At 63.5% G+C, this 22246-nt stretch overlaps 3 protein-coding genes across 8 annotated transcripts in view; 2 read left to right on the forward strand and 1 right to left on the reverse strand.

Annotated features, from left to right (window-relative positions):
- Positions 1-289: 289 nt before the first annotated feature.
- On the reverse strand, positions 290-1392 carry HES4 (hes family bHLH transcription factor 4). Its single transcript, XM_070403073.1, is given in 5 exon segments — positions 290-445; positions 447-766; positions 850-937; positions 1031-1126; positions 1213-1392. Coding segments are annotated over 5 exon segments (678 nt in total). The 5' UTR covers positions 1321-1392; the 3' UTR covers positions 290-379.
- A 5177-nt stretch (positions 1393-6569) lies between these two features.
- Positions 6570-8600, forward strand: ISG15 (ISG15 ubiquitin like modifier). Its single transcript, XM_070403825.1, has 2 exons — positions 6570-7632; positions 8041-8600. The coding sequence occupies exons 1-2, from the start codon at positions 7630-7632 to the stop codon at positions 8530-8532; spliced, it is 495 nt and encodes a 164-aa protein (XP_070259926.1). The 5' UTR covers positions 6570-7629; the 3' UTR covers positions 8533-8600.
- Positions 8601-10722: 2122 nt separating this feature from the next.
- AGRN (agrin) overlaps positions 10723-22246 on the forward strand; it is a 34675-nt gene continuing 23151 nt past the window's right edge. For all 6 annotated transcript variants that reach the window (XM_070403826.1, XM_070403829.1, XM_070403828.1 and 3 more), the window contains exons 1-2: positions 10723-10994; positions 12834-13095. In XM_070403826.1, the coding sequence (XP_070259927.1) occupies positions 10782-10994; positions 12834-13095 (475 nt within the window). In that variant the 5' untranslated portion in view covers positions 10723-10781. The remainder of the gene's footprint in view (positions 10995-12833; positions 13096-22246) is intronic.

The raw sequence follows: 22246 nt of genomic DNA on the forward strand, positions 1-22246 counted from the left end.
CAGTGACGCTGGACTGGCGCTTCCCAACACTGGGGTGCATTCTGGGGAACGTGGGGGCTGCCGCCTCCTGACCGGGCCTCCCGCGGACCTCACACCCGCTCCCACTTCCAGGTGGAGCGCGGGCTCCTGCACAACCGGTGCCGGCAAACGCGATGCCCGGCGGACCCAGCGGGGGCGCACCTGCCAGGAGGGCGGGGCCTGGGGAAGGGGCGGGGCCCGGAAGGGGCGGGGCCCGGAAGGGGGCGGGGCCGCACGTGCTTGCAGGCTAGATCCTTCCCAGAAAAGACAGAAACAAACACAGACTCTCGCTGCAGCCGCTGGAAGTGGATACGCCCCGTTACAGTCTCAGCAAAGGCCGCGGCTCTGAAACGGGGCGGCCTCACCGCAGCCACGGCCTCCAGGGCGCACCGCGGCCCTGCAGCCCCGCCGAGGGGGCGGCGGGGGGGCGCACCGGTCAGGCCCCGGAGGAGCGGCGGGGCGAAGGCCGTTTCGGGGCGCAGCGGGGGGAAGGGGCCGTCGAAACCCGGCAGCGGCTGGCGGCCCACGTAGACCTCGGGCGTGGGGCCCACCGTGGCGGGGGCCGGGGGCGCCGAGCGGCTCGGGGGACCCAGCTGGCCCAGGCAGGCCGCCAGGTGGCCGACCAGGCGGGAGCGCACGTCGGCCGGGATGTCCTCGCAGGCGGCCAGGAAGCGGTGCACCTCGGCCAGGCACTCGCTGAAGCCGGCGCGGTACTTGCTCAGGACGGCGGGGTCGGCGCCGAGCGCGGCTGGAGGCAGCGGGGACAGGCGGTGGGTGCGCCGTGGGGGTCCCGGCGCCGCCCCTCCCTCTCCCGCTCCCGCCGAGTCTCACCTGCCGCTGGCCCGCGCCGCAGGCTCCGCAGGTGCCGCACCGTCATCTCCAGGATGTCCGCCTTCTCCAGCTTCGAGTGGCGGGCGCTCTGGGGGCGGGCCGGTGTGGGCGGCTGCAGCCAGCGGGGCCCCCGCCCCCCGCTCCGCGCCTCGGCCCCGCGATCGCGCCCGCCCCGACTCACCTCTTTCCTGAGCGCGTCCAGGAGGAGGGTCTTGAGCTGAGCGAGGCTCTCGTTGATTCGCGCTCGGCGCCGCTTCTCCATGACCGGCTTGGAGGACTGCGGGTCGGGCCGTGGGCCGTGGCTGAGTCCCGGGTCCGTCCGTCCCGCCCTGCGCCTCCCGCCCGGGCCCGACCCGGTCCCACCTTCCGGTGCGCGGCCGCACTCCGGGGCCGGTTTGGGGTTCGGCTGGCGCTGGCGGGCGCGGCTGCCCGCGGCGAGGCTCTCGGCTTCCCCGGCGCGTCCGCGGGCATGGTGAGCCCGGCGCCCGAGTCCGGGTCCCACAGGCTCCGGGCCCGAGCGGCCGCTTCCCGCTCTTTAAAGCGGCGCCCCCGCGGGTGTGTGAACCCCGCGCCGCGTTCTTTCCCACACTCGCGCCAGCCAATGAGCGGCCGCCCCGCCCTCCCGCCCGCCCCGCCGGCCGCTGGGCCCCGCCCCCGGCCGCCCGCGGCCACTGTCAGTCACGCGTCCGCTCCCGGCCCGCCGACCGCGGGGGACAAAGGGGAGCTGGGCCCCGTCCCGCGCCCGCCTCCGGCCCCTCGGGGACCGGGCGGAGACCGCCGTGCCGCCCCCTGCGAGCGGCGCCCCAGCAGGAGGCCCCCTGGGCGCCCGGCTGCGGACCCGGGCGGAGTCGCCAGGCCCCCCTTCCCCCGAGCGGGAAATTCTCGAGGGGAACCGAGTCCGGGGGGCGGACGAACCTCGATCTGCAGACCCTTCCTTCCCCGCCGTCCGGGTCCCGCCGGGCCTGGAGCCTCCGCACAGCCGGGCATCGCCCTGCCGCGTCTCAGCCCCCGGGACGCCGCCGCCTGCAGCGCCCACGAAGGACCCGTGACACGTGGGCGTGGGACCCAGCCACGGGGCAGGAGAGAGCGCTGGCCAAGGGCATGGCAGTCAGGGTGGCTTTACAGCACCATTAAGTGATGGCACAGGACCGGTGAGGGTGCAGCCGCGGGCAGGTAGAGTGACGTCACCAGTCAGGTAGGATGACGTCATCAGACAGGAGGTAAACCTGTCGCAGGTGAGGCTGGCGAGGTCACCAGATAATCAGGGATGATTGTCTCAGGGTGAAGGTAGGTGATGACACGAGCCAATGGGGTGACTCATGGGGCTGGTGATGTCACACCCTGGGCTTCAGGACTTCAGGGTCAGCGCCAGCAACTTGGAGGGACAACAGCTACGGTTTTGTTTATTTTAAAGAGACAAAGTGGGGAAACGGGGCTTTGCTTATTTTCTTTTTTAAAAATATTGGTTTCAGAGAGGAAGAGAGAGACAGAAACATCAATGATGAGAGAGGATCATGGATCGGCTGCCTCCTGCAGGTCCCACCCTGGGATCAAGCCCGCAACCCAGGGCATCACCGGAATCGAACCCGGACCCTTCCGTCTGCAGGCCGACGCTCTATCCACTGAGCAAAACCGGCCAGGGCTGGGCGAGGCTTAGTTTCGTGTTTGACGTGGTTTTCATTTTGAATTGTGTGGCGGGAGCGCCATTGTGTCCTGGGGCCTCCGGCCACGAGCCGGCCTGGCCTTGGGACTTGTAACCGGTGGGAGGCAGGCGGGTGAACAGAGTCACTGCTCCGCTTAAGGGACAGACGGACTTGGGGTGCCGGGGCTGCTGGGGGAGCGGAAGCCCTTCTCCCGCTGTGTGGTCCGGGGGTCTTCAGGGAAGTAGGCGGCAAGTGAGGCTGCAAGGGGCGCACCCGGAATCAGAGGGACCGGAAAGGGGCCGAGGGGCTTCCGGCCCCAGAGGGGGGAGAGGGAGCCTCGAAGGGCTTTTCTGATCCAGAGAGAGAGCCGACTGGCTGCGCCCAAGGGTCACCTCGCCTGCTGGGAGCCTGCCTAGTGGTGGCGTCCAGGGCGGCCCTGCCCCAGCACCCGCCCGGGATCCCCGTCAGGCCCGAGTGCATAGCAAAGCCAAGCCCCGCTCGCCTCCGGGAAGCCTTCCGGTATCCTGGCGCTAAGCCGGCCCCTCGGAGGTCAGTCTGGGGCACCAGGTGTGGCGGGGGGAGGCGCTCAGATCCTCGTTGCCCCTCCACCCCCCCACGTGCCTACACGCGGGTGCGGGCCTCCAGATTGGCCTCAGGCCCAGCTGCCACTCATGAAGGTGAGGCCGCCCCACCCCCTCCTTCTACTGCCCCAGAGGAGCCAGTGGAGCTGGGCAGGGGGTGCTGGGAAGACTTGGGTGACAGACAGATCCACCCAGAACCTCCTGGGAGCGCTGATGGGTCCAGTGCCTGCTCAGACTAGTCCTGCCGGCCAGGAGGTCTCCCAGACCTGCAGCCCCCACTCCGCGCCCCAGGGGCCACCTGGACCTTCTCCTCCTTCTAGGCTCTTGGGGAGAAGCTGGGGACCCGCACTTCCTGGAGGGGGGGGCGCTGGGACCAGTCTGGGGGGTTCTGGACCACCCCAGCGGCCCACAGAGACCAGATAGGCAGACAGTTCAGATGGGAAAGACTGGCCTGGGAGCCCTGTAATGGCCTTTCTTTCCCTTAGAGTTGTCAGCTGGACTCGCCCCGTCCCTGTTCCCTGGCCTGTGCGATAGGCTATCTTTCTCTTTCCCGGGGTCATTGGGAAGATGACTGAGATCCTACTTTGGAAACACCCAGAACATAGAACTGGACACACGTCAGCGACAGCTGTTACTGCCCAGGAGGCAGGCAAGAGAACGGGACGGGGGTGGGGGTGGGGGGGGGGGACTGAGGCTGGGAGGTGCTGCCTGGACCCCTTTCCAGAGAGGGAGGGATGCCTCCCACCCGGAGTCTCCTCAGGCCTGTGACTGAAGGAGGTGCAGGAAGTGAGTCACCTATATCTTGGGGGGTGGGGGGAGGTGCAGGGGACATTCCGGAAAGAGGGACAGGCAGTGCCGGGAACTGGGGCAAGAGCGAGCCAAGTGTCAGAGGAAAGGAGATGAGAAGGAGCCAGAATGGCCACTGTCCCTGTGTGTGGCCAGCTTATCCCTCTGGGGACCATGGGGAGAGGGACAGAAGCAGGACCACCAGGCTGTACCTGCTGGAGCCCAGGTGAGAGGAGATGGTGCCCTGGGCCAAGTATGCTGGGGTGAGTGGCGAGGATGAGAGGCACTTGGGAAGGTGTTTGGTCACTGCTGCTGTTATATACGTGAAGGGCTTCCAAATACAATCCATATATATAAAAGCCTAAGTGACTGAATGACCGGTCAACCGGTCGCTATGAGGTGCACTGACCACCAGGAGGCAGACACTCAATGCAGGAGCTGCCCCCTGGTGGTCAGTGCGCTCCCACAGCCAACCTCCCATGGTCCCCGCCCCCCAGCCTGACCCAGGCCGAGGGACTCCACCTGTGCACGAATTCATGCACCGGGCCTGTAGTCAAGAGTATTAAGTTACATATGCTGTTTTAAAGGTTTAAGGAAGTTTAAGTTCGTTTATAAATAAGCCCCAATATTAACCAAAGGCCCCTTTATGAGGCTGTTGTGATTTCATAAATAGAATATTAAGGTTTGGGACCAGAACTTAACTATTTTGTGTCCATGTTGTTAGGTGCAACCTAATATTTTTTTTAATGTACTTTTACTGATTGCAGAGAGGAAGGGAGAGGGAGAGAGAGAGAGAAACATCAATGATGACAGAGAGTCATTGATCGGCTGCCTCCTGCACATCCCACACTGGGGACCGAGTTTGCAACCCAGCCATGTGCCCTGACCGACTCGAATGGTGACCTCCTGGTACATAGGTTGACACTCAGCCACTGAGCCCTGCCGGCTGTGCCACTTCCATGTCCTTTTAGTTAATATTTGTATGACATGTCGCTTTCCATCCCCTTTTAAATTTCCTGTATCTTTATATTTCAGATGATTCTTGTCTTCTGTAAACCACATAAAATCAGACTCTTTTTAATCATGGTCATTTAGTCCCCCTGATTTCAGACCCCTGGTCTGCAGCGCTGTGAGGGCATACATTTCTGTTGTTTTAAGCCACGGGTTTGTGGTTGTTTGAAACATGTACTCCGCAGCTTCTGTCAGTTTGCCTCTGTGGTTTTCAGGTCCTCCTGTTGACAGCAGAAGACATTTGGTCACAGGGGACAAAGGAGCTAAAAATACCCGAATGTCACGTATCAAGAAATCAGCAGAGCATGAGTGGGGTGGGGTAGGGGGGCAATGGGGCGATAAGGACACATGTGTAATACCTTAATCAATAAAGAAAAAAGGGAAAGAAATCAGCAGACATATAAAGCATGTTTAAGAATGGTCGTGGGGGAGGATGGGGCGTTTTAACTTTCTGTGTATTCTTTTTATTGTTTCAAAAATGTTTCTGGTTTTCTTTTTTGTTTGTTTTGTTTTTCCTCTTTGTGGTGTATATATATCCAATATTATTTATGCAAGGAATGGGGCAAGATATGACTTAAAATAATTTTTTTAAAGTTTTTAAAAATCATTTTTGTGTGTGTTAACAATTTTGGTGCCTTATCAGAGTTTTGGGGGATGGAGGGGAGGAACGGTCAAGGTTTATATTCAGCCCAGACGGTGTGGCTCAGTGGTTGACCTTCGACCCAGGAACCAAGTCACTAGTTCAGCGATGGCGAACCTATGACACGGGTGCCAGAGGTGACACGCGAACTCATTTTTTTGGTTGATTTTTCTTTGTCAAATGGCATTTAAATATATAAAATAAATATCAAAAATAGAAGTCTTTGTTTTACTATGGTTGCAAAGATCAAAACATTTCTCTATGTGACACGGCACCAGAGTTAAGTTAGGGTTTTTCAAAATGCTGACACGCCGAGCTCAGAAGGTTCGCCATCACTGCTAGTTGATTTTGGTCAGGTTGCAAGCTTGATCCCCAGGAGGGGGGTGTGTGAGAGGCAGCCGATCAATGATGTTCCTCTCTCATCATATAATGTTTCTGTTTATCTATCCCTCTCCCCTCCTCTCTCTCTAAAAATTAATAAAAAACATATTTAAAGATTCACATTCAAAACACCTTGTTTTTGCCACTCTTTGACTTTTTATTGTTATTAACCCTCACCAGAGGGTATATTTTTCTTTGATTCAAAAGAGAGAAATGGAGAGCAAAAGGGGGAGAGAGAGAGAGAAAGGAACATGGATTGGTTGCCTCCAGTACTCACCCTGACCCAGGATCGAGCCCCAAACCTGGGTATGTGCCCAGACCCTTCGGTGCGCACGATGCCGCTCTGACCAACTGAGACACCAGCCAGGGCTGTTTAACTTTCTGAGGAATGTCTGTTTTCCATAGCAGCGGCGCCATTTCACATTCTCATCAGCAATGTAGGAAAGTTCCAGTTTCTCTACATCCTCGTTAACACTTGTTCTATTATTAATTACTAGTAGCCCGGTGCACGAAATTCGTGCAAGAATAGGCCTTCCTTCCCCCGGCTGCCGGCACCGGCTTCCCTCTGGCACCCGGGACCCAGGCTTCCCTTGCAGCCCTGGCTTCGCCTGGAAGGTCGTCTGGTCTAATTAGCATGTTATGCTTTTATTATTATAGATTATTATTATTTATAGTCATGCTAGTGGGTGTGGCATATCTCGTTGTGGCTTTCACTAGCGTTTCCCTAGTGCCCAATGATATTGAGCATGTTTTCATGAGGCTGTGCCCATTTATGTATTTTCTATGGAGAAATGCCTGTTCAAGTCCTCTGACCAATTTTTAATTGAGTAATATTTTTGTTGTTGAGTTGTAACATTTCTTTTTATATTATGGACACTAGACCAGGGGTGGGCAAACTTTTTGACTCGAGGGCCACAGTGGGTTCTTAAACTGGACCGGAGGCCGGAGCAAAAGCATGGATGGAGTGTTTGTGTGAACTAATATAAATTAAAAGTAAGCATCATTACATAAAAGGGTACGGTCTTTTTTTTTTTTTTTTTTAGTTTTATTCATTTCAGATGGGCCGGATTCGGCCCGCTAGACCCTTATCTGACGTATGATTTGTAAATATTTTCTCCCATTTTTGTGGGCAGTCTTTTCACTTTCTCAATAATGTCCACGAGTTCATTTTTGTAGAAAATAAAAGATACATCTCTTTCATTAAAAAAAAAAAAAAATCTGAACAAATATTGGTGACCCTCCCTGGGTAGTTTGGGTTGTCACTATTTCATGTTATTTCAGAATTAACCGTGACAAGATTTTCTAAGTGTGTTACTTTCGCAAGTTGGTAAATGGAAAGTGAAACTTTCCCATCGTTACTTCACGTTATTGTGGCTTTTGTTGACGTGCAGGCCGTCTGGGGGCTGGAATGCCCGCTCCTGGGGCGGAGGCCTGGTGCCCGGCCCCGGGCCTGGCAGGTGGGCGGCAAGTCCCTCCAGGGTTCCTCACTGTCCTCCTCCCGCTTTGTTCCTGCCGCCGCTCCCAGGCGAGCCTTTGGGAAACGGAAACTGAAACTGAAGCTGAACCGGTGCCGCTGAGGCTGCTCCGATCTGGACACGCCCCCTGACGTGCGCGGCTCAGGCTCAGAAAAGGGGTGAGCGCGGGGCCTGCGGCAGCTGGAGCTGGAGCTGGAGCTGAGACAGTGCACTCATCATCGGCGTCGTCACCTGCGGAGGACCTGGCAGCAGAGCCCACAGCCATGGTGAGGCGGGGTGGCGGGCTGGACAGGTGGGCTGGGCACCAGTCCACTACCCTCTCCCTCCCTGTGTGCCAGGCAAGCGGAGCTGCTCGAGCTCCCAGGTTCCTAAGTTTGACGCCAGGGCTCCTTCTGACACCAGGGTCTGGGTCTTGGAAGGTGGGTTCTGCCCCGTGGCTGCTTCTGAGGCCCTTTGGGGGACATCTTAGCTAGTGAAGGGAGCCCAAGTCGATGGTCAAGGGAGGCTGACTGTTCCTCCCCTTGTGCTTCTGTCTCCTGCACTGGAGGTCTCTCCTGGTGGATGGGGAGGGCGCAGAGGGGGGAGCAGGGTCCAGGGCCCGAGGAGCTTGCCCTGCGACCAAGGTCATGGGTGTAGTGGTGCCAGGGGCTCTGAGCTCTGTGTGATGCCCACAGGGCGGGTACCTGAAGGTGAAGACGCTGACCAAGGAGTTCCAAGTGCCCATGAGGGACTCCATGCTGTTGTCGGAACTGAAGCAGCTGATCACCCAGAAGACCCAAGTGCCTGCCTTCCAGCAGCGCCTGCTGGTCCAGGGGAGCCATGCGGTGCTGCAGGACGGGGTTCCCCTGGCCCACCAGGGCCTGCGCTCCGGCAGCGAGGTCGTGCTGGTGGTGCAGAGCTGCGACAAGCCCCTGAGCATCCTGGTGAGGAACGACAGGGGCCAGACCCGGGCCTACGAGGTCCAGCTGACGCAGAAGGCGGCCAAACTCAAGGAGCAGGTGGCTGACCGGGAGAGCGTGAACGTCGACCAGTTCTGGCTGAGCTTCCAGGGGCAGCCCCTGGATGACGAGCAGCAGCTCGGGGAGTACGACCTCACGCCCCACTGCACCGTGCAGATGAACCTGCGCCTTCGCGGGGGCGAGGAGGGGCCAGGAGGGCAGCGCTAAGAACCACCACCCACCACCGGCGAGTCCCTGGCCAAGGGGGCCCGTAATAAACGTTGATGCAAAGCTAACTGGCTGCCTCTGCGTCTTCCCTCACCCCTGCCCTGGCACTCTCACCTCTGCTGATGAACCTGGGGCAGAGCTGGAGGAGGAGGAAGGCAAGCAGCCCCAGGGCCCCTGGGTGGTCACAACCCGCAGCTAAGTAGGATCAAACTAGTAACAACATCACCCCCCCCCCCCCCCCCCCCCCCCGAGACTGCAGGTGCGTTCCCACACCTTTGGGAAATTAACTTCTCGAGAAAGAAAAAGAGGCCTCGCTGGAGTCCATCCCTGGCCCAGGTTGAGCATGGCCAGGCCCCGCACAGCTGGCTCCACCCAACGTCCGGGTCAGCAGACAGCACCGAGGGGGGAGGCCAGGTCAGGCTCCAAAGGGCACAAGGCGATGTCTCCAGTGGGATCAGCACCCCTGGAAGCGGTGAGGGAGGGAGTCCCTGGGCCTGCCTGGGTCAGCTGGGAGGTGGGGCTCCGGGCCTCTCCGTCCTCCGGGACCCACTAGCCCACTCTGTCCAGTCTGCATTGGTCTTGGAGGGGTGTGGGCAGGGCCTGAACACTCACTGTCACCACTGGTGACCTGCTGAGTGGAGGCTGTGCCTTCGGGGTTTCACTTACTGGAGAGGCTGTGGCCGAGGGAAGGGCCCTGAAGGGGGGCTCCCGTGGAAGAGCTTTGGGGAGCACCGCCCTGCACAGGCTGCGAGTGTCCCAGTTCCCAGACGAGCCCACAGGAGCCAGGCTGAGCCAGGCAAGATGGGGTGACAGAACAGACACCTCTCTGGGCTAAAGTCCGAGATTCTGGGGACACTCAGACCTCAGCTTTCAGAGTCTTCGGGGGGATTTATTTGGCTGGAGACCCAGAGCCCCCTTTCTGGTCTGTGGGAGTCCATATGTGGGCTGGGGGTGAAGCAACCTCAGGTCTGCCTTGCCTGGGACGGGTGTGTGTAGACACACAGGTGTGCCTGTGGGGGGCTCTCCACGTCCCAGATTCGTGTCCTGGGCCCCACCCTCACCTCTTCACTGCAAGTCAGCAAGTGTAAGCACACACCTGATGCCCCCCTTCCTGAGCCCCCCACAGGGTCTGGAGGAGGAGGGGCCTCTGCATAGCGAGCCCTGCCTCGCTCCTGGCCCTGAGCTCTGTGGTCGGAGTGGCGAGGGGCGGATCCAGCCCTGGAGGAACGGAAGGGGCCTCCGCCCGCTCCCCCTCGGTCGGCAGCCAGGCCCGGCTCCCGTCTGGACGTTCGGGATCGCAGGGTGTCCCCGCACTCAGCCCGCCGGGAGCAGCGAGCAGCGCGATTGTGGGAGCCGGGAGGGGGCGTGGCCGGCCCTCCTCCGCCCCCGCAACCAGCGGCCTGCAGTTGCCACCGCTGGACGGCAGGGAGCGCCCTCCGCCCTGCAGTGAGGCCCGGACAGACCCAGGAACGGGAGGTGGGCGGGTCTGCGCGCAGTTTTGACCAATCGGCGCAGCGCCCGGAACGCATTGGCCCTCGGCCGCGGGGGGCGTGGCCTATGGAGCGGCCGCCCCTCCCGGACCCGCGGGGGTCCCGGCCCGACCGGGCTTCCGTCCGGGGTCTGCTCGGGGCTGGGTTCCCCGCGGGTTCCCTGTTCTGCAGGGGCTCCAGCGGCGGGGGGGCCCCGGCGTCTGGGAGCCGCTTCCCGCGGCCGGGGAGGCCCCGCCGCTCCCGCCCCGCGTGGCCCGGAGCCCCTTGGAAGTCCCGTCACGTCGCCTCCCGATTATGCATTAACCCGGCTCCAGCCGCAGTGCCCGGGGCGGGGCGCGCGCCGGGGGAGGGGCGTCCGTCCGCGGGGGGCCGTCCGCGGGGGCCGCGCAGCGCACAGACCCGGGCCGCCCGCCCCCCGTCCGGGCCGCCCTCCGCCCGGGCCGGACCCACCGCCCTCCCCGCCCGGCCCAGCCGCCCCTCTCCCCGCCCAGCCTCCGCCTGGCGCCGCTCTCCCGGCGCTTTGTTCGCGGGGCGGCGCGGGTCGCGGAGCGCCGGGCGGGCAGGGGCGGTGCAGGCGGCGGCGGGCAGGGGGCGGGAGCGGCCGGAGGGCGGTGCTCTCCGGTCCCGCCCCCGCCCCGCCCCCGGGCCGCCCGCGCTCCCACCGCCTCCAGGGAGCTGCGTCCCGTCCTGTCCAGTCCGGTCCCCGGCGCGGCCCGGCCCGCGCGCTCGCTCCGGCCCTTCCGCCGCCCTCGGCCCGCCATGGCCAGCCCGCGGCCGTCCGGCCCGACCGCGCTGCCGCCGCCGCTGCTGCTGCTGCTCCTGGTGGCGGCCGCGTGCCCCCTGCCCGGCGTCGACGGGACGTGCCCGGAGCGCGCGCTGGAGCGGCGGGAGGAGGAGGCGAACGTGGTGCTCACGGGCACCGTGGAGGAGATCCTCAACGTGGACCCGGTGCAGCTCACGTACTCGTGCAAGGTGGGCCCCCGCGCCCGGGCCCTGAGCCCCCCGGGACCCCCTGGAGCCCGAGCCCGAGGCCCTCCCCTCGCGATGCCTGCCGCCCGCGGAGACCCCGCCCGGGCCGTGGGAACCGGCCCCAGACTCCCCGCAGCGCCCGCGCCCGCTTCCTTGGCGACCGCCGAGCCCCCGGTGGGGCGCCGGGTCCCGGGAAACTCGCGAGCGCCGCAGGGAAAGTTCCACCGCAGCCCCGCCGAGCGGCCCCAGGCCCGGGGGCCCGGCCACGTCCGTCCCTCCTCCCGAGGCCACGTCTGGGAAACGACTCTCGCCCCCCTGGGGAGAGCGTGGCCCCCACACCCCCCACCTGCCCGCGGAGAGGGAGGGGGGCCGGGGAGATGGCGCTCTCTGCCGGGGTGGAGGTGGGGGTTCCGCCGGTCAGTGCTCGCCCCCCAGGCCTTTATCAGGGCCGGAGGGGGTGGTCGGAGGGGGGGTTCCCATCTCATCTCCCAATCCCGGGGCCCTGGTGGGGGTGCTGCGGTGCCGGGTGTGGGGCCGGCGCTGGAAGGGGGCGGGGCCGTTGCTGAGCTCAGTGTGGGTGGGGGTTGGCCGGCTGGGGCAGGTGCCCCCATCCCTGGAAGAACCGCATGCCCCCGGCCACGCGAGGGGGGCTGGGCTCTCTCCTGCAGAGGGACCCGCAGCCCCCGGGGCAGGAGGGTGGGTTTTCCACCACGGTCCGTTCCTAGGGGGTGCGCGGGGCACCCAGGCCCCTCCCCCACTCCTGGCCCCCAAAACTACCGCCCCGACCAGAAATCGGATCATTCCTCTCGCTGGGAGATGGGAACGCAGCAGCTCCTTTTGGCTTGGCCTGTGAGGGCCACTGCTGGGCTCCCCGCCGGGCCCCCTCCCCTCCACCTCGGGGCACTTTGCCAAGTCCCTGCAGGATTTTCCCGACTTCCTCCCCGCCGCTCCTGGGTGTGGCTGGGGTGGGGGGAGGCCATGAAGCTGCCCGCCCTCCCCCTGCTGGTTTTGTCCTTCTGAGCCTACTGTGTGTCTGGAGGTCGGAAGGAGAGGGCTGGGCCAGGCTCACCAGACCACTGGAGGGTGGTGGGGCTCCCAGCAGGGGGGACTAGGCAGGTGAACTGGCCACCACTGTCTTTCATGCCCCATTCCAGCACCCCAACCCCGCAGAGCTCCTGAAGAAAGAGGCCATTTCTCAGGGAGCTGGGCTCCTTCGGGGGACCTGTTCCTCGGAGGGCAGCCTGTTGTTCAGCCTGCATCTCCTGCCACCCCCATTCCCCCTCCCTGTGGGCTGTGAGCATCCCAGGGCACCGTCTGAGAAGGTGCCCTCAGGGCCCCCAGAGCCGAGCAGGGAGGGTGGGGCTGCCTTGCGCTGCCCAAACTTGATTCTGTGGTTCTCAGGCTGCCGGAGCCTGGCAGGAGGAGGGGTCTTTTATCTCCTGGGAGGGGGTGTCTTAGCCCACCCACAGGGCTGCCAAGAATGCAGCTGGCCCAGAGCCCTGAGCTCAGAGCTTGTGGCCCTGAAAGCCTGTCGTCCATGTTAGCGTCTCCTGGCTCCTTCCAGGGCAGGCCAGAGGAGTGGGTGGGCAGATAGGGAGAGGAAGGCAGGGGAGGCAGGCAGCCCAGGCCAGGTGGGTCCCCTTCCCATATCCGGCCTGAGCTGACATGGACACTATTGGAATCGGGGTCAGTTAGACCTGGGGGTTGGGAGCTGTTTCCTGGAGGAAAAGGCCCAGGCGCCCCGTCTGCAGTTCGCCTCTGGCCTCTGTGGCCGCCTCTTCCCAGTGGGAATGGATTGCTGATACCTGCCCCCCATTCCTCCCTCTCCCCCCCGCCCCCCAGGTTCGGGTCTGGCGGTACTTGAAGGGCAAAGATGTGGTGACTCAGGAGAGCCTGATGGACGGCGGCAACAAGGTGGTGATTGGCGGCTTTGGAGACCCCCTCATCTGTGACAACCAGGTGTCCACTGGGGACACCAGGATCTTCTTTGTGAACCCTGCACCCCCGGACCTGTGGCCAGCCCACAAGAACGAGCTGATGCTTAACTCCAGCCTCATGCGCATCACCCTGCGGAACCTGGAGGAGGTGGAGCACTGTGTGGAAGGTGCGTGGGGCCCGGGCGCCGCGGGGGGCGTGCTGGAGGCCGGAGCAAACTCCCGGGGTCTGACCTTGCAGCCCCCCCCCCCCCCCCCCCCGCCCGCCTCGTCCTTGGCTGTGTCTCTGCCATCTCCAGGTCATTAGCAGTGCCCCCCCAGACCCCCACAACGCCACCATCTTTTGTCTTGAGCTGAGCAAGTCCCAGCCCTGCAAAGGGACAAGCCTCCCTCTCTTACCCTCCCCTCCCCCTCCCTGGCTCTGTACCTCGCCGAGGGTCCTTTTCTAGCGGAGAGGCTGGGACCAGGTGAATGAACACCAGCTGTTCATGTTCCTGCAGAGGCCCAAACATCTGTCTAGACAGGGCCCAGATGTTGAGCAATCACTTGGGGGTGGGGCCTATAGATGGGGGCACAGCCCCCTTGTGTGTTCCAAGGCCTGTCATTTGCGGGAAGGGGCAGCTCTGTGGGGTGAGGGCTTCTGTGGGTGTGAAGGGGCGTGGGACTCCGTGATCGAGGTGAAGAACGTTTTCTTGTCGCCTGTCCCCACACGTCTATTCTGAATGGCCTGAGAGCATCCCTCCCCCGCCACAGTCTCTGGGAGGTGAGCAGGAATCACATGACCAGGGCTCTCTCCCTTCACCCCCCTTCATCCCAGTACAGTCCCAGTTAGGAGTTGAGATCCTTGGCTGAGGAACGGGCAGGGAGAGTAAGAACTGCCGTCGTCCCACATCCTGCCTGTCCCCTCCTGGCTGCCTAGAAGGGATTTATAGGCCGGGGGCGGGGGGGCATGAGAGAGTGTTTCTCCCCAGGGGAGTAGGAGGCCCCTGTTACTTCCTGTCCTGGGAAGGTGACCTGTCCCTCTGATTTGCTCTTTTGCCCAGTAGGGAAGTCCCCCTTCTATCCAGTTCAGTGCTGTGATGCCGGCTTGGTGTTTGTGGGGTTCTGGATGGTGGGTTCATCTGGCCTGGGGAGGCCCGTGCTCGGGAGGCAGACCCAAGTGGGCGGGGGCCCCATGACGTCTTGCCCAGACTGTGGTTGGCTGCTTCTGGGCTGCCTCGTGGTCCCCGGCCACAGCGTCACATGGAGGAGCCAGCAGGGCTGGGTGTCCTAGTCTCTCGCCAGCACTGGCTCGACTGAGGGGTCTCAGCCTGGCAAGGACTTGAGACACTGGCCTCACTCTGGAAGCTTGTGGTTGAGGGAAAAGATGGGAGTGAGACATGGAGACCGGGCAGCTGTGTGATGTGATGCCCAGTGTTGGGTGGGGGTGGGGGGGGGGTGAGTGGGGGCTAAGGAGAGGCTGGAGAGAGGGGTCAGGACAGAAAATGCCCTCTCCCTCGACGGGGAATCATGGAGAGGATCAACCGTTAAGGTACTGCTGGGCGGGTCCAGCCCGGGGGTCTGTGACCAGTAACTGAGGCCTTATGTGGGGTCAGAAGGCATGTGGTGTGAGGGCCACCACGGGCACAGCAAGATTGGCCATCCTGCCAGAGCCCCATCCACACCAACCCGGCTCTGGACATGCCAGGCTGGGCAGAGAGACAGCTGGACAGGAGGGTCCACAGGGAGAGCCCCCGGCTAGGACTGAGACTTGACCTACTGTGTGCTGCCTGCCCTGGCAGCCAACGCTCAGGGGCAGGACCTAGGCTCTGGGCTGGGGCAGGTGCTGGGATGCACGGGCCTGTGTGCAGCAGAAGGGTGAGTGCCCAGGAGGGCTGAGCCACCGGACGTCCTGAGGTAGGCCCCCCAGGGGTATGGTCCAGGGAAAGGAGTTCCTGGAGATGAAGGGAAAGGAAATGGCTTGGAGCCTTGTGGTTGGAGGCCGGGAGCCGGGAGCCGGGAGCCGGGAGGGCCCAGACTGAGGAGCCTCCCTCCCACTGCAAGGCCCTGGATTGGAGCTGGGCCACATGGATCTGCTTTGGAAGCCAACCAGGGCGCTGAGGGCAGGGCTGACACACCACACCCCTGGTCTAGATGAGAGGGGGGCGTCTCCCCTGGGTGCCCCAAAGCCCGAGGGACAAGGTCCCGGGAGCCAGGGCCAGGCTGGGAAGAAACAGTCTTGTGCCAGAGCCCCTCCGGCTGGGGGGGGAGGCCGCCTCCTGTTCTGTAGGAGATGAGCACCCCAGACCCCACCCCAGGCTCCAGGAGCCCAGGCCTCAGCCCAGTGAGGAGGCAGGCCTGAGATAGCTGACCCTTCCCGTCTGACTGACCCCATTTGCTTCCAGGGCCCCCCAGGGCCCAGGGCGAAGTCTGAGCAGCCACTAATCTGTGGAGGTCACCCCAAGACCACCAGGTCTCACTTGTCCCGAGCACACCTCACCCCTGCAAGGCCCAGAGCAGCCAAGGTGGGGGGCCTGGTCCTCCCCGGCCCCCCTCTTCCTCCTCCTCACCTGGGTCCTGAGGGGCACCTGCTGCTCTCAGCACACCTGTCCCCAGCTCTGCTGGGACCTGCCTGCCTCAGTGTCTCCCTGGGACCTGCAGGGTCTTTCTGGCTCTGCTGGTCAGGCCCCTTCCCCAGCCTCTGCCCCGGAAGGCACCTCCTCCAGTTCTGACCTGGGGAACCACATTCCTGGCATAGCTGAGACAGGTATGTGTCCCTCCCTCTGCGCCACCTTTGGGTGAGGGAGGCCTGCGGCTCTGGGACAGCCTCTTCCGGAAGGAGACCCCCCCCGCCCTGCTGCTTTGTCGGGGGTGTGGCCTGGCCTCCTCCACTGACAGCCACCCCCACGCCGAGCCTTCCCAGGCTGGCAGCTGAGCCAGCATCTCCTCCAGCCCTTGGCTACCTTGTCCTGGTCAGGGCACTGCCCACTTACTCCACCACATGAGGCTAGTGCTGGCCTCCCCTGCAGCCCCCGGGAGGACACAGGCTGGCCGAAGGCTGGCCAGGCAGCCGGCGGCCCTCCCCTCTCCGGTAGGAGCCAGGAGCAGAGAAAGGAAGTGTTGTTTGCCCCCGCAGGGCCTGGCGCAGGGACAGGGGCCTGGCACAGGGACAGGTCGAAGTGAGTCTGGCGCTGGCCCTGCCCAGCCCTGAGACCCAGGTCCTGGCAATCACAGTCCCTGGGCAGCGGTGCTGCAGAGGAGTGGGCCCTGCATGCCGGGAACTGACCCTCCATCTGCCGGTCGGGTAGCTAGCTGTCCCGGGAAGTTTCTGAGCCCCCCCACCCGCCGCCGCCTCCCGCGGCCTGGCACTTAACCTCTGCGCCCCTCGCGATTCCTCGGCCTGTCCCACCCCCTCCACATTCTTCCCCGCTGACGGGAGGTGACTTCTTCCTGTTCACGGCTCCCTCTCCTACCCGCTCTGCATGTAGGTGCCCACCCTGCCCCCTCCAGGTCCCACCCAGCGCCCTTCCTGGCCCCTCCCCCGGCCGGGCCTCCGGGCCTCGTAGGGGCAGGTCGGGGCTAGAGGCTGCCCGCCCGCCTGCTGCTTTCCTCGGGCGGCTGGGGAGCTGGGGGCGTGTCTGCCCCGTGGGGCGTGTTCTTCCACCTGGCGTCCCAGTAGGAAGGCGCAGGACAGGACGGGCGCGGGCTGGGACTCCACGTGGGTCCAGGTGCTGGCGGGTGGCGAGCGCTCCAGGGGCAGCGGGGGCCGTGACCTCGTGGCTTCCCTTTGGGCTGAGTTCGTGGAAACACCTCTTGGCTTTTTCCATACCGACCCCACCCCCTCGCTCTCCACCGAGAAACGAGCCCAGCCTCCATTCTCCCCCCACAGACTGGACATGGGAGGAAGTTGTTTTGAAACTGCCCTCCCTCCTCCCTCCCTCTGTCACACGGGGTGCCGGACCGAGCATTCTGGGGGGCCTGCCTCGACCCTCGCAGCGCGGGGTGCTGGGACCTGCGCTGCACGGGTGCGGGAGCGGCCGGTTCCCTAGCCGAGGCCTAGAGCGAGCTGGCCGGGGTCTGGGACTGCCCGTTGGTTGGGGCAGGAAGTGCAGGGACTGCCCGGGAAGTCTGGGTGGCGGAAGGGGAGCGAGCCCAGACCTGGGGCCTCAGGTCAAGCACTGCCCTCCTCACCATCCCCTGTGCGTCCAGGCGGCCTGTCTGTCTGCTTTGCTTCCTTCCTGGAGGGTGAGTCCCCGACCCGCAGGGGGGAGGTAAACAGCTGCAGGAACAGGCCCCCCCACCCGGTCCATCCATCACCCTGAGCCTCCACCTGTGGAACCCAGGCCAGCTGCCCCCTTCCCCGCCCCCCACGTTCAGCCCTGGCCCAGAGGCCTGGGTGGAGGGCCACGGACTTCCTGTCTGCCCTGCCCTCCTGGCCCCAGCACCCACTCACCACAGGCCACTGGGGCTGCGGCACCATCACCACAGTAGCACTAGGGGCACTGACACCCCACAGACCCAGGAAGCGCCGCCTCTCACTCAGAGAAATGAGACAGCACCCCAGTAACAGCTACCCCAGGACAGTGACCAGTGACACAGCTCAGCTGAGGAGGCTACTGTGACCCCTGTGGGTTTGCCCTGGGGCCCAGAAGGGGTCATGTTGGAGTCCAGGCTGCGGCTGGGATCTGGAGAGGGGTGATCTAGGCCTGCCCTGCCGTGGGAAGCTCCCCTCCAAGCCCCCCACCCCCCCTACTCCCCCCCCCCCCCCCACACACACCCCGCAGACCCTGAGAACTTCCTCTGAGGAAGGCCCCCTGCTGGGCACTGACAGCTGGGCCTGGGAAGGGGCAGAGGCCCCTCCTAGCCACTCCCTCATTGCCCCCATGGAGAGGGCTCTTCAGCTGTGGGGCGTGCACATGTGCGTGTGCACGTGTGTGTCTGCACATGCACTCTCTGCCTCAGACGCAGTAATCTGTGCACAGGAGAGTTCTGGTCAGAGCCACAGCAGGTGGCCTGTGGTTCCTGCCATGCTGGTTTCCTGGAACCAACGCTGGTTTCCCTGTGTTCTGATGAGGGCCAGGGCCCTGCAGGAGCGCTGACAGCAGGCTGGTAGGGGCGACCTTCGCCAGGCCTTAGGGACAGGGTCCAGCCTCTGTCCTCTGTGGGTTCCAGCCCCTGCTGGCTGTAGCTGTCCCGTCCGCCCCAGTGTCCAACTGTGCGTCTGTGTGCATCCCTCCCTCCCCTGTGCCTGGCGAAAGGCTGGGCGCCGCCTCCTACGCCTCTCAGTGCCGGAGACCAAAGGACTGAGGTGAGGGCATGAGAGTCCCTGGGGGACCATTTGCTCCCTCACGTACCTGCCAGACCCTGAGTCTGACACAGGGCTCCGGTGGGGGTCGCTGGACTGAGGGTGCCTGAGCCTTCCCTGCTCCTCCCCTCAGCAGCCCTGTCAGTCAACGGACACTAGGCCCTGGGCAGAGCAGGCAGCCTGGTTTGGCTGTGGTGGCACCCGTTCCTCTGCTCACAGATGTGAGGCCCCAGTGCACACCTGGGCCAACTGTGGCCCTGCCTGGCTGCCAGGAGGGAGGGGGTGTGGGCCCACTTTTCGTGGAGCTGGTGGAGGGAGGCTCAGCATATCTGTTCATTCATTCATTTATGGTTCCTTTCGCATCCACCACCCCCAGCAGATCCTCCAGGGGCCACTGGGAGGGGCGGCTGCTGCCACCTGCACAGGCCCCTGCTGGGTTCCTGACGTGCCTCCCAAGGGGGCCAGGTGGGGGGCGGGGGGCGCATTCTGGGCAGAAAAACTGGGATGAGGTGAGCAGCGGTGGTCCCCGTAGTGTGGATGAAGGGTAGTGGAGGCATGGTGCCGGGAGAAGGCTGGAAACTCGGTGCTCACTGCCAAGCCCTGGATGGCCACGGGCCGATCCCCGTGACCGCTGGCACCTCTGCCCTCCCGTCTGCACCCTGGTGGCCCCAGACCTCCCTGCCCGGCCTCCGTCTTTTCATCTCTCCAGCTCTCTCCTCGCTGGGTCTCCTGTCTTTTTGCTCCTTTGTTCCCTGGGTCTGTCTGCCACCCTCTTCATCCTGAGGCCCAGCTGGCCGCCACCTCCAGGAAGTGCTCCCTCACACCCCACTCGGACCGTGGTGCTGGGCTGTGTATCGCCCGTGGCCACACAGCTGGGTCCTCGGCAGAAAAACGCCTCCCCACTCACCACTGACTCACTGACCACACCTGGGCACCTCCCTTGCTCCCCAGCTTTCTCTTTCCTTCTGGAGATGTGCTTGGAGCAGTCCTGGAGGTAAGGGGTGGTGGGGGTCAGCCCTGCCCCATCCCTACCTTTCTCCAATGGCCTCCTTCCCCCTCCTCTGTTCCACTGGCGCCTCCTAGCGGCTCTGTCCCGGCTCCCAGGCCTGAGGACCTGCCCACTAGCTCCTGGTCACCCTGGGTCTCCACCACACGGGCCCGCCCAGCCTCCTGCCGCCTCCTGAGCCTGTCCTCACCTGGGCCTGTCTGAGGGCTCTCCCTCCAGGGCCGTGCACACCCCTCTCCCCCTGATTCAGGTCTGCAGGTAGCACCCCTCAGACCCTCCAGCCTAGGCACCACGGCCCCTGGGTAACCTGAGCGCGGAGAACTTCTGTGACTCTGGACACACCTCCTGCATTTAGCCCCTCAGGGAGGAGCTCAGACCTGCTGGTGGGGTAGAGAGAAGGGGAACGAGGGAGGGGTGCCTGCAGCTGCCTTCCCCACTCCCAGCCCGATGAGCCGGCCCTGCTGAGCTGCCTCCAGAAACTCATTAATCCCACCGCCCGGCAGTGCCGGCTGGCTCACAGCCCCGGGACTCAAACGTGAGCACCTCCGGCCTCACCTGCGGCCGTGATCTGGGCCTGGGCTGGACGCCACCTCCTTCCCAGAGGCTGGCCTGGGTCCAGCAGCTATGTCCTGTTGTGAACCGCCAATTGTCTGCTAAGGCTGGGGGAGGGGACTGCTGCAGCCTGAGACCGGACACCGGGAGGCCCTGAGGGGGCCGCTGGGGAGGGGTCTGCTCTGCTCGGTCCTTCCCCCCCCCCCTCCCTTCGTCAAGGCAGCCAGACACTTGTGACGTGCGAGCACATTTAGTGGTGCGTGTGCACAAGTGTGTGTGCCTGTCCCAGGGAGGACAGCTCCCCCACCACCCACCCCCCACCCCATCCATCCTCTCCCTCTGGATGAAGCCAGGGGTCATCTGCATGAGAAAGGGGCCTGCAGGTTGTCAGGGGCTGGACTCTGTCCTCTCTAGACCCCATCCCCCACCTTCCTTTTCGGGGCCAGAGAAGTACATCCAGAGCCTGTGCGTGTGCACACGTGTGTACGTGTGTACGTGTGCTGTGCGGATGCGGACCCGGCTGTGTTGCATGAAGGTGAATGTGTGTGTGAGGTGCCCAGTGTGTCTGTACACCGGTGAGTGACACCCGGTGTGCATGCACACAGCTGACACCGGTGCCCACGCAAACTTGAGTGGGTGTGTGCGTGCCTGTGTGACACCGGGAGCACCGGCTGTGTGTACATGTGTGTGTAGTTGCATGTTGCTGTGTGTGAGCCCAGAGTCCAGGGGGCTGATTCCTGGTTCCAGGCACCCTCTCTATTCCTTTGTGGGGTGTGAGCCGCCTGGGCTGGTCTGGGCTGGAAGATTTTGAGTCTGAAGATCCCAAAATAGCTTTGGTCGCCTGAATTCCCCTCCCCCAGCTGGGTCTGGGGCCTCAATGGCCCTTTGTCTCTGAAGACCGCCAGCCCCTGTGGGGGGCTCGGCTCGGGCTGGGGCTGGGCTGGGAGGGACCAGGCGGCCTGGCGGTTCCCTTTCCCCCAAGCTGGGCGTGCAGGCCCCAAGCCCCACCCCAGAGTTGGCTGGTTGGCCACAGCCCCTCGTGGGCAGATCCCAGGCTTACCCTCCCCACACCCTGGTTTCTTCCCCTCCCTTTTCACGGAGCCCCCCAGTGGCAGTGGCAGCAGCAAACAGGGCCTGTGGGTGTGTTCCCCGTGGGCCCTGGGCACCGTGGTGTTGTCTGAGGGGCCATCTCTGAGCCAAGGGTGTGGATCCAGGCCTGGGGGGCTACAGAGAGAAGCAGATGGGAAGGTGTGTGACCCTGGGCTCCCGGCAAGTCCCTGCCCCGAGATAAAAAGTCAGACCCTGCTCTGGGTGCTCCCAGCCCAGGGCGGGGCCGGAGGAGCCACGGGCACTATCGCTTGGTGTGAGCAGTGCCAAGGTCCAGCGAGGTGAGGGGCGGGGTAGGTGGGAGGACCCCGAGGAGAGGGAGGCAGCTGAGGACTGGGGTCGCCACTGGCTGGAGGAGTTGCTGCTCTGGGTCCGCCTGGCATTGGGTGGGAGAACCACTCTGATTGGCGTTTCCTGCCAGGTTTTATTGGAACCTGGGGTTCCAGGGCTCCAAGAGTTTGAAGACCTCCACTGGGGGTGATGGGGACCCTGACTGGGGGGCTGACTCCGTGTGGGGTGTGGCATTAGTGTGCCTGCTGAAGGACGGAAGGAATCGAGAGATGGACCTGGGCGCTGGCAGCAGGTGGCTGCCCGGGAGGAAGGTTGCGTGTGTGGAGGGGCCCTCCTGACAGGAGGGAGTGATGGGGTGGGACCCCAGGGCCTGTTTGTGAGGCAGCTGGACATCTGCTGGGTGGAAGGCCCTCGGGGGAGGGGTCTGGCTGGAGGCACAGAGGTAGGTGGGTGTTGCCCTGCGGTGGCGATGCCAGGAAGGGTCTGGGGAGTGGTCTGGGTGTGGTTAGGACTGAGATGAGATCTAAGGGGACCAAGGTGACGCTGGTGGCCTTGCCACGGCAGTTTGGCTGGAGGGAGACCTTCGGACAGCAAACACAGATGCCCCTCCCAAGGCCTGCGCTGTGTACGAGCGCGAATGTGTCCGTGGGTGTGATAGGATGGCTGTGACTAAGTGTGGGGGTGGAGGGGACGCAGTTACTGTCTTTTCCGCTGGGCAGGGAGTCAGTGGAGGAGCCGGCAGGAGGGGCGCTGGGATGGGACAGGTGTGGCCTGACCCCGAGAAGAGAAGGGACCCTGTGCTGGAAGCTGTGCTTTGTCGATGTGGGAACGTCCAAACCTGGAGAGCGTTTTTGAGTTTATTTGAGCCAAACTGACGTCAATCGCAGGGAAACAAAATCTCAAAGGATTGAGAAAACGCTCTGGAGTGAGTTTTACAGCTTGTTTTATACGTTAGAACCACAGGATCACGGGAGGAGATGGGGGGGGGGGGGTTGGGGAACATGAAATCCGGGCGGGAGGAAGCCAAGGGGCAGCCTGTGTGGTTGGATAGCGTCAAACGGAAGGACACAAATTGTAGTCA

Source organism: Myotis yumanensis, unplaced genomic scaffold (genome assembly GCF_028538775.1).
Source record: "Myotis yumanensis isolate MYYU_CA2020_CCGP unplaced genomic scaffold, mMyoYum1.0.hap1 SCAF_2, whole genome shotgun sequence".
In the NCBI taxonomy this organism is placed as follows: Eukaryota; Metazoa; Chordata; class Mammalia; order Chiroptera; family Vespertilionidae; genus Myotis; species Myotis yumanensis.